This window comes from Vidua chalybeata (genome assembly GCF_026979565.1).
Source record: "Vidua chalybeata isolate OUT-0048 chromosome W unlocalized genomic scaffold, bVidCha1 merged haplotype SUPER_W_unloc_5, whole genome shotgun sequence".
Classification (NCBI taxonomy): Eukaryota; Metazoa; Chordata; class Aves; order Passeriformes; family Viduidae; genus Vidua; species Vidua chalybeata.
The window spans coordinates 268,671-279,433 of NW_026530340.1; the positions used below are offsets into that span (position 1 = coordinate 268,671).

General features: G+C 54.7%; 1 protein-coding gene and 1 pseudogene across 1 annotated transcript; one reads left to right on the forward strand and one right to left on the reverse strand.

Moving 5' to 3' along the window:
* The window catches only part of LOC128782904 (zinc finger protein 271-like), a 510,341-nt pseudogene that overhangs the window by 229,303 nt on the left and 270,275 nt on the right, over nt 1-10,763 (forward strand).
* Nucleotides 4,147-6,818, reverse strand: LOC128782909 (uncharacterized). Its single transcript, XM_053933423.1, has 2 exons — nt 6,366-6,818; nt 4,147-6,090 (listed from the first exon to the last, which is right to left on the reverse strand). The coding sequence occupies exons 1-2, from the start codon at nt 6,570-6,572 to the stop codon at nt 4,483-4,485; spliced, it is 1,815 nt and encodes a 604-aa protein (XP_053789398.1). The 5' UTR covers nt 6,573-6,818; the 3' UTR covers nt 4,147-4,482.

The following is a 10,763-nucleotide window of genomic DNA, read 5'->3' on the forward strand; positions in this document are numbered from 1 at the left end:
GCTGGAGCCCTTGGGCTGTGAGCAGAGGCTGAGGGAGCTGGGCTTGTCCAGCCCAGAGCAGGGAAGGCTGAGGGGCTCCTCATCCCAGCCTGGCAGTGCCAGCGAGGAGGGGATGGAGAACACAGAGCCAGGCTATTCACCGGGGGGCCTGGTGGGAGACAAAAGCCAATGGGTGGAAGGGGAAAGAGGGGAGATCAGCCAGGGCAGGAGGAGATGAAATGAGTCAGGCTGGTTTCAGCATTTCCTCAACACAGAAAGCAGCCTGACCTCCCTTCTCCATCAACCACTGACAGCTTTGCAAATCAGGAATTGTTTGAGCTGTTTTGCCCCCACTCCAGGATGAGCATCCTGATACAAGAACTTAATTGTGTTTATATCTATCACAGAACCACGTTTGTCTAAAATCAATTTTATTATGGAAATCACTTGTGGCTGGTGGACTCATCAGACACTGCTGGGACATTGCACATAACTCAGAGAAGAGTGTGATTGTTATTAAATTGTGTCCTGTTCAGCTGTGGTCTGTTGGCCATGAGGAGAAACTTTCTGTGCCTCTGAGTCTCACCAGTTCCTGACCCCCAAAGGACACAAACCTGATGAGTTGTGGTTCCCACTGCAGTGGTGGCACCTGGAGCTCCCTCCATCCCCAGAGCAGAGCTGCCTTGTCCCAGAAAGTCCCTGGCAATGCAGGGATGAAGGAAACAGGACAGGCTATGGGGATCAGGGGCAGGGCACGGCCAGGGATTTGGGGTGGTTGTGAGCCCAGGGCAGGACCCGGCCCTTGGCCTTGGTGAACCTCATCCCATTGTCCTGGGCCCATGGCTCCAGCCTGTCCAGATCCCTCTGCAGAGCTTCCTGCCTTCCAGCACAGCCACACTCCCACCCAACCTGGGCTCACCTGGAACCGCCTGAGGGTGCCCTCGATGGCCTCGTCCAGATCAGCAATAAAGAGATTTCACTGACCTGGACCCAATCCTGAGCCCTGGGGACAGCCCTGGATGTGACTCCATTCCTCAGCTGCTCTGAGTGCCAGGAGCTGGATGAGGGAAATGGTGGGGAGGGGGTGGGGACAAAGTGTTATTGTCAGCCATGAAGGGTCTTCATTTTCATACCTGTTCAGACTGCATTAGAAGGTGCTGGGGGTCAATATAAAATGGACATTGCTGATACCAATCTATAAACAGGAAAAGAACAATTATCTCTGCATTGTTTTAAATATAGTATATTCACGTGGAATACACTTCTGAAATCTGGCTACTTAACCACAGAAGAATTGAAATCTTCAATTTTTTCCGGCAGTTTTTCTTGTTCAGCTGCTTTGAACAAATCTTTATGAACCTTTTGTCACTGAATTCCTGAACTGAAGAGCTCAAGAATGAAGAGGCCTCTGGAGTAGGAAAATTAATCCACAACCTCCAAGGGGCTGAGGATCCATCCCCATCAGAGCAGCAATGAGCAGAAATGGGCAGAGCTTTGTGGCTGCCCCAGCTCTGGGATGGGCCCTGGGCCTGGAGCAGGAGCAGCTCTGGAGGGCCCCAAGGCCGGGGCTCTTGTGCTGGCCTGGGCAGATGGGATGGCAGCAGGGGCTGCAGAGCTCTCAGCAGCTGAGGCCGAGGGGAGCAGGGCAGCCAGGGAGCCTCCTTGTGCCTTGGGCAAGCCCCTTCCCCCATGGCTGGGGCTGAGTCCTGGCTGAGCTGCAGCTGCTGCTGTGCCCTTGGCAGGGGCTGAGGCCGTGGGGCCAGTGGCCAGAGCAGCCTGGCCTGAGCAGAGCTGTGGGGCCAGAGCCGGCTGGGCTGTGCTGGGGAGAGGCCCTTGGTGCTGCACAGAGCTCAGGGCAGCTGGCAGAGCTTGCAGGGAGCTGGGCTGGGCTCCGAGAGCCTGGCCCAGAAACCAGCAGTGTCCATCTCAGCCTGGCTGAGCGTGCAGGGGCAGGACTCAGCCCAGGCCTTGTGGGGCAGGGCCAGCGCCTGTGCAAGGCATTGAAAACAGGCAAGTGCCCGAGAGAGGAGGCTGCTCTGTGCCCTTGGGGGCATGGACACAGCAGGGAGGGGGCCCAGGACATTTGTCAGCGCCAGCCTCTGTCGCCAGCCCTTGGCAGCCCTGGCTGCTGAGCCCAGCTTTGGCCTGGGCTGAGTTTGGCTGTGGCCCAGCTCCATCCTCCTGCGGGGCTCAGGGCCTGTTCCCGGCCATGGCCAGCCCTGGCCGGCCTCTCTGCTGGCCCAGAGGCCGGCAGAGCCCGGGGCAGGGCTGTCTGTGCAGCCCCACAGGTGCCACGGGCTGGGCAGGAGCTGGCAGAGGCTGCCCAGCAGGGAGGCCATGGGGCACAGAGCCCCAAGGCTGCTGTGGGCACCACGGCACAGGGGCCGTTCCCAGCCGCAATGCTCCTGTCCTGGGCTGGGCCTGCACAGGGGCTGTGGCACCATGGCTGGGCCAGCACAGGGCCACCAAGGGGCCACGCAGCCGCTGCCGGGGCTGGCAGCAAGGCCGGCCACAGACAAGGAATTGCTGAGCGTGGCCTGCGCTGGCCAGGGCTGACTGTGCCAAAGGCAGAGCTCAGCTGCCCTTGGGGGCTGCAGGAACACTCAGGAGCCCAAAGAGCCTCCATGGCTGTGCTGGAGACCAAGGCTGGAGCAGGGAAATGCAGGGCTGCTGTGCCATGGGGAGGGCATGGAATTCCAGCACACACCTCAGCTCTCTGATGATCCCGGCACCGTGCTGGGCCCTGTTTCAGCCTGGAGCAGAGCAGATGTTGATGGCACAGGAGCCCTGCGGGGCTGGCAGGGACCTGCAGCTTGCAAGGTGCTCTGCTCTCCCTCACCTCCTCTCTGAGAGATGCAATTCCAGCTGGGCACCTCAGGGCACAAGTGGCACTGCCTGTTCATGGGCACACAGCTGATGTCTGCCTGGAAAGGGGCACAGGTGTTCATACTTCTACATTTCATATTATACAAGTAAATCTTTATTATCTGGCTCACTTGAGCACTTTTAAGAAACAGCAAAATTTTCCCTCCAGGAACAGGAATTTCATGGAGGTGTACTGATGGCAGGAGGAGAAATACTGATCTTGCCTTCTACTTGTGTCACCAATATGCTGTTTATTATTTCCTCTCCCTATTCCTTCAGGTGTTTCCAACTCTCCTGTTGAAATGGCCATGACTAAGGCCATCTCTTCACTAGACCAGCTGGATCTATGCCCTTCCTGCTGCTCCCACATTTCCTCCTCCAGATGCTTTCTGGTCATTCAAGTGCCTCTCAACTGACTGGTTTCATGCTTGGAGCTTCAGGGAGTTGTCCAATCTTTCTGAAGTTCAAATAAAGATCACATTAGACAACATCATCATTGTATTTATATCTATCACAAAATTACCTTTTCTTGTGTCTTTGTCTAAAACTGTTCCTGTACAGAAATCCCTTGGGGATGGGGGACATGTCAGATGCTGCTGGGACATCACAGAGAGCTGAGGGAAGAGCTGGGATGGTTATTAAACTGTTCCAATGTTCAACTTGTGTTTGTTGGCAAGAAACCTTTCTGTGCCTCGTGCGTAAAGTCAATCATAAAATACGCATTTTTCACAGTCATGACATGCACCGGTGTCACAATGGCCTCTGGGCACCATGTCACCGCGGGTCACAAAGGCCTGGTGGGCATGGCTGCCCTTTCTCCCAGAGACCTCTTGTCCCACCTTTGTTCCTCCCCTAAACATCCCCAAGGAATCCCTGTGCCAAAGTGCCAAAGTGCTTTTCCCACCCAGCCCACCCTGGGTCCCAGCCCTCAGCCCTGACCTCCTGTAGAAAGACCATCAGGAAGGCAAAAGCTCCATTTGAACTTAATCTGGTGGCCACTGTGGAAGACTATAAAAAGTGTGTTTTTAAAAAGATTAATAACAAAGGAGGGCCAAGGAAAATGTCCATTCATTATTTCCTAGGGGAGTGGGGGGGAGTGGAATTGTGCTCAGGAATATGCCAGGGGCATCCTGGCATTCTGTGTCAGCCATGGTGTGGGCAGCACAACTGGGCTCTGATTGTCCCCCTGTGCTGGGCACTGGTGTGGTCACGCCTGGAGTGCTGTGTGCACAAGTGTGCCCCCATTAAGATTTGATTAGTGGGAGATGCCTCTGCGTGAATTAAGGTGCCATGGAGATGATGTACAAAAGTCTACAATTGGGATTTTATTTAACAATAAATGTGGGGTAGGGAGATTGAAAGGGACTGGAAACAGGAGAGTGAGAAGGAAAGAGGGGGAAAGCGAGGTTGCGGTGCGGTGGAGAAGTGATCAAACAAAGGACAGGTCCAGACACTTGTCTCCAGCAGTGTCACGTTGGTCCTTGTCACCCTGCCTTGGGTGCCACCCACCCATCCATCGGTGTGTACCCAGGGTTTTTCTCTCCCTGATGCCGTTAGCTCTGGGAGCTGCCGCTGCCCCTGGGAGCTGAGCATCCTCAGGGTGATCCTTTGGGCATCGTCCTGGTGCTGGCCCTGGGCTCACTCCTCCGGCTGCCCCCTGAGGCAGCTGAAGGAGAAAAGGCGGCGCAGAGCCCGCCGGGCCGTCTTGGCCATGGAGCGCCATCGCCGTGGGGCCGGGGGCTGCGGGACGGCTGCGCTGCCAGCGGGGCAGGCAGGAACGCAGCGTGCCAGGGGCTGGGCAGGCACCGGGCCAGCTCCTGCCAGTGCCTCATCCCTGCAGAGCTTTTCCTGGGGAGGGGTGGCCTGGGCAGCCTCCTTGCCAGCTTCTTCGGCCTCGTCCGCAGGGTCAGCAGGCAAGGGACAACCCACAGACATTTTTGGGTCTTCGAGTGAGGCCGTGGGGAGGGGCTCACTGTGCAGCTCGATGCAGGGATCGCTGTCCACGGGAGAAGCTGGGGGTTCTGCTTCCTCCTCTTGCAGCGGGAGAGGCAACGGGCTCTCTGCCTCACTGTCACTCTCTCCTGCCACTGCTCTCTCTTGGAGCTCTTCTTCCTCCCACATTTCCAGGAGCTCGTCTAGAAAGGTACAGGATGGCGAGTCACCAGAGACAGGGCACAGGCCTGCCAGCAGGTCAGGATGTGCAATCCCTGCGTTGTTTTCTCTCTCTCCCGTGGAGTCCTTGAGGGCATTGCATGACAGCGAGTTGTCCCAGACAGGGCCCAGCTCAGCCAGCAACTGGTCAAGAGACACAAGTTCTGAGGACGTTTGTGTCTCTCCTGCGGCATCAGCGATCATACTGCAAGTGCTGTGCGGGACCCAGGGGCCTGCAGCTGGCTCCAGGGTGAGGCTTGATGCATCCTTGAGGATGCACTTGGACCTCATGGGGCTTTCTGCGTCGTCCAAGGAGGAGAAGATGGCTCTAAACATCTCTTCATGGACTTTGTCTTCCAGCTCCTCCCTCTTTTTCCGCAGACGCTGCATCAAAGCCTCCTCATCCTCTGGGCACAGCCGCTTGTGCCGTGCAGTTTGCTGGGCTGGCCGACGAATTCCCTCTGCCTCTTGGCGGGCACTTAACCACTTGGGGGTTCTCAAGGTGGACTTGACGGACCTGTTCTCACACAGGTATGGGCCCAGGTCTCTAAACAGGTCACTGCAGGTGTTGCCCCCAAGCCCTTCCTTCACCTTGATGAGCTCCTCTATCTCAGAGTGCCCCAGGTGCTTCCAAGCCGGCTGGGTCCCAGTGCGGATCTGCAGGCCGTGTGCGGGTGGCACGGGTGGCAGGTGATGGCCCTGCCTTGCTGCTGAGCCACGCCAGAGCCCTTCTGTTCTCCTTGCCAGGGAAGGCATTTCCCAGGCCCCACCAGCAGCCAGAGTGCCCCGTGGTGAGGGTGGCACCATCTCTGGCTGGCCTCTGGCCATGGGGCCCACAGCACGAGCTGTGGCTCCAGGAGAAAACCCAGGGGCTGCTCCTGGTGCTGCAGCTGGCAGATGGGGCAGCTTGACCCTCGCAGAGGCTGCTCTTTGCATTTCAGGGCTGAGCTGGCAGGGAGGTACCAGCGGCAACTGAGGGCCATAGAGAGGCGGCAGGTCCGACACGGACAGTCTCTGTGGCCGTGTGACACTGCTGTGTGGCGTGTTGTTCCTCCAGGTGACCTGAGGTGCCGCCTGTGGCTGCCTGTGGGTCACCTGTGGGAAGCAGGAGGAGGCACGGGATGGAGGCGGCTGTGCGGGCACAGCGTCCCCCATGTGCCTGCAAGGCCGGGCCTGGCCCCACGGCCGGTGCTGGCCACAGCAGCCAGGCTGGGCCGGGTTCCCAGCTGGGCTCGCTGCCTCTGGGGCATTGCTGTGCCTGGGCCATCCCAGAGCTGTTCCTTCCACAGAGCATGGCCTGGTGCCAGGCCTGGCTGTCCCTGCCCCAGGGCTGTCCCTCTGCAAGCTGTCCCTCCGTCCCTGTCCCTCACCTTTTGCTGCTTGGGCCTGAGTGGCCGCCCCTCACGGGGCCGGCCGTGGGCATTCTCCTCCTCCTCCTTCAGCATTGTGGCAGTGCTCTGGTGAACACTGGCCACAATCACCCAGGGGAGCTGCTGCCTCCAGAGAAGCTGCTGCCTCCTCAGAGAGCTGCTCTCGTGGGAGTGGCCCCTGCAGGGATTGGCAGCCCCAAGGGTCATGACATGCACCGGTGTCACAATGGCCTCTGGGCACCATGTCACTGCAGGTCACAAAGGCCTGGTGGGCATGGCTGCCCTTTCTCCCAGAGGCCTCTTGTCCCACCTTTGTTCCTCCCCTAAACATCCCCAAGGAATCCCTGTGCCAAAGTGCCAAAGTGCTTTTCCCACCCAGCCCACCCTGGGTCCCAGCCCTCAGCCCTGACCTCCTGTAGAAAGATCATCAGGAAGGCAAAAGCTCCATTTGAAATTACTCTGATGGCTACTGTGAAAGACTATAAAAGTGTGTTTTTAAAAAAGTTTAATAACAAAGGAGGGAAAAGGGACGGCGGGATTCTGGTCAGGAATATGCCAGGGGAATCCTGGTATTCTGTGTCAGCAATTGTGTGGGCAGCACGACCGGGCTGTGATTGTCCCTCTGTGCTGGGCACTGGGGAGGCCACACCTCATATCCTGTGCCCAGCTTTGAGTCCCTTTACCCTGTGGCTGCATTTAATACAAATTACCAACTCCTCGAGTGGTAATACAGTTATCTCTTGTGTGTTTGTCATAAATATGTGGTGTATTGCGGATTAGAGGTAAGGGTACAGTTAATGGATAGGTTTTCTCATTTATGGTTCAGAAATACTGCAATTATAGAGCATTTCATGCACTGAGTTCATTGTATGTGATTTACATGTTGGATGGATATAATTTGGTTTATCTTCTGACAGGATATACAGGATGATTATAAACAGTAGGCAGAACATAGCCAAAACTAACAAAAGTACAGGTGGATGCAACATTAAATTCAAAATTCCAGTTGCTCCGTGTGGCCATTGTCCTGGTTCAGGGTAAATTTGGGAGAGAATCCCCAAAGGGGTTCCTCTAGAAGGCAGATTCAATTGGCCCCTCCCACAACCGGTTTGGGGAAAAATACTTCCCTGGAGAAAAGTGGAAAAAACTGTTTATTAAACAAGAAAACCTAAACAATATTAAACAACGAAACTTCTTGCCGCTTTAAAAGAGAGAAAAACTCAGAAAAATCCCCCCCTGCCCGGGCTGCAGCTCGGCTCACTCAGTCTTTGATCAGTCCCTCTGGCGCTGGAAATGCCACGGCCCAGGCCCAGCCCGCTGGGCCACAGGTGCGAGCTGCCGGTGCTCTTCTTGGTGTTCAGTCCAGAGCAGGTTTGAGCAGGCCCAAAGAAAAGGAAAAGCCACAGTCCAGGGAACTTCTTCGCCTCAGCTAGCTAGAACTAACTAAAAAGCAAAGGAGAGCTCTGTCTCGCTGTCTGTCCATCTGCAGACAACACAGTCCAGGAGCAGGAATGTGGAGGAGTGAGTGCAGTTTCTGAAAACCAACTCTGCTCTTCTTCTCCCTCCCTTCACTCCTGGAACAAGTCTTAAAGGTGCAAAAGTTATTATTCAGCATAAACAGAACAGACGATTGGCGATAAAAGCATCATACAGTCAACCTAGGATATTCCATCCCTTATCCCCATATCGTCAGGTTACTACTAAAACTAATATATATATTCTAACTCTACAAACACATCCAATATACAGCTATACAAAGATAATGGTAGTAACATTCAGCAAACAGTGGTATTTACACATAGTTCTCACCCAACAATCAAGTCTCCCTGAGGTACACATCGTGTTCTTCCATCTTTCTGCATTATCCACCATGTGCAACCTGGTCCCTGAGCAAAGACAATCCCACGATTGGGTTTCTGTACTCGAGGCAGAATTGATCCACACTGTCTTCCCTAACAAACCTCTGACATGCACCACTGGGACTTTGTCTCCATCTACTATATGCAAAGGCTCAGATTGGGCAGGGCCCACTCGATTGGTAGAGCCTCGGGTGTTAACCTCTGGTCCCGTCCTGACTGGGCCAAGGGCTACTGCATGAGCAATTTCCTGCTTAATCTGGGAGAAAGCTTGTTGCTGCTCAGGGCCCCAGTGGAAATCGTTCTTCTTGCGGGTGACCAGGTAAAGAGGGCTCACAATCTGACTGTACTCAGGAATGTGCATTCTCCAAAAACCTATGGCGCCTAAGAAAGCTTGCCTTTCCTTCTTGTTGGTTGGTGGGGACATAGCTGTGATCTTGTTGATGACATCCGTAGGAATCTGACGCCGTCCATCTTGCCACTTCACTCCCAGGAACTGGATCTCTCGAGCAGGTCCCTTAACTTTACTCTTCTTGATGGCAAAACCAGCTTCCAGGAGGATTCGGATGATTTCCTCTCCTTTCTCAAACACTTCTGCTGCTGTGTTTCCCCACACAATGATATCATCGATATACTGTAAATGTTCTGGAGCCTCACCCTTTTCTAGTGCAGCCTGGATCAGTCCATGGCAGATGGTAGGACTGTGCTTCCACCCCTGGGGCAGTCGGTTCCAGGTACACTGCACTCCCCTCCACGTAAAGGCAAACTGAGGCCTGCATTCTGCTGCCAGAGGAATGGAGAAAAACGCGTTAGCAATGTCAATAGTGGCGTACCACTGTGCTGCCTTGGACTCCAGCTCGTACTGGAGTTCCAGCATGTCCGGCACAGCAGCGCTCAGCGGTGGAGTCACCTCATTTAGGGCACGGTAGTCCACAGTCAATCTCCATTCTCCTTCAGATTTACGCACAGGCCAGATGGGGCTGTTGAAGGGTGAGTGGGTTTTGCTGACCACCCCTTGGCTCTCCAGCTCTCGAATCATCTTATGGATGGGAACCACAGCATCTCGAGTTGTTCTGTACTGTCAGCGATGCACTGTTGAAGTGGCAATTGGTACCTTTTGCTCTTCTCCCTTCAGAAGTCCTACTGTATTTGGATTCTCAGACAGACCAGGCAAGGTGTTCAATTGCTGGATGCTCTCTGTCACTGCAGCTGCTATCCCAAATGCCCACCTGAGTCCTTTTGGGTCTTTAAAATACCCCCCTCAGAGGTAATCTATGCCCAGAATGCATGGGGCCTCTGGGCCAGTCACAATAGGGTGTTTTTTCCACTCATTTCCGGTCAGGCTCACCTCAGCTTCCACCAAGGTAAAGTCCTGTGATCCCCCTGTCACGCCAGCGATCCAGACAGGTTCTGCCCTCACATGTCTTGATGGTACCAATGTGCATTGTGCACCAGTATCAACCAAAGCCTTATATTTCTGTGGTTCTGATGTGCCAGGCCAACGGATACACACAGTCCAGAAAACTCGGTTTTCCCTCACCTCTACCTGGCTAGAGGCAGGGCCCCTCTAAGCCTGGTTATCCTTCTTTCCTTGGGCATATGTCTTAGAGGTTCCTTCCAGGGGATCGGACGTGTCATCAGCATCATCCACTGGTCAATCTGTCTTGTCTGTGCACTTTCCACTTCTCGTGCTAGTAGCAACAGCCATTGGTTGAGGCTCACAGTCTGGTTTAGCTGCTGGCTTCGAGCCTGGGCTGTTGGCTGCAGCCTGAGTGATGGGGATGGCTGCTGGTTTATCTCCCTGCCCCCCTTCCTCTGCCTGCTGCCCTACAGTATCTAGCAGTGTTATGAACAGTTTCCAGGTGTTCCCCAGAAACGCGGGCAGGGCTTTCCTAGTTCCCATGGCAACACTGAAAGAAAATGACTAACTCTAGCTAGGTACCGATATTGAAATGCTAATTAGCTAATTGCTCTGTTTGTTTTCTCTAAACTACCTGGGGACAACCGGCCTCCCACCCCTCCACGCTGCCACTCTGAGACTAACATGCAAATAGAAACCCCTTAGGGTCATCGGAGTATTTTTAGGAGGAAAAAAAGAATATAAATCAAAAACTGAACACAGTAGAGGGGTCTAGGCAAATGCCCTAGCTGAGGAAGAGGGAAACACATCCCCTGATTGACTTTTAACTGTCGCCATCACCTAAGAAGGAACAGACTATGTCAGGCTCTGTGAAGCAGGAAGACAGAGACAGAGCCCTGGTGCTGCCACCACGGAAGGAGCGGGGACAGCTGTTGTTCTGGACTTCAGCAACAGACTCTGCACACCACGCCTCCTCATCCTCGGGCCACTGATGTGCCACAAGGAAAGAAGAAAGAACAGCTGCTGCTCGGGACTCCAGTGACCGACTCTGCACGCCTCCTTCCTTTCGGCTGCCTGGGAAAGCTACGACCGCGGGGGCGAGCTCTGCGTCGAGCCCCCTGCCCAGCTGATCTTTTTAATAAAGAGCTGAACATTAATAAAGGCATTAGCCCTGTTCATTTC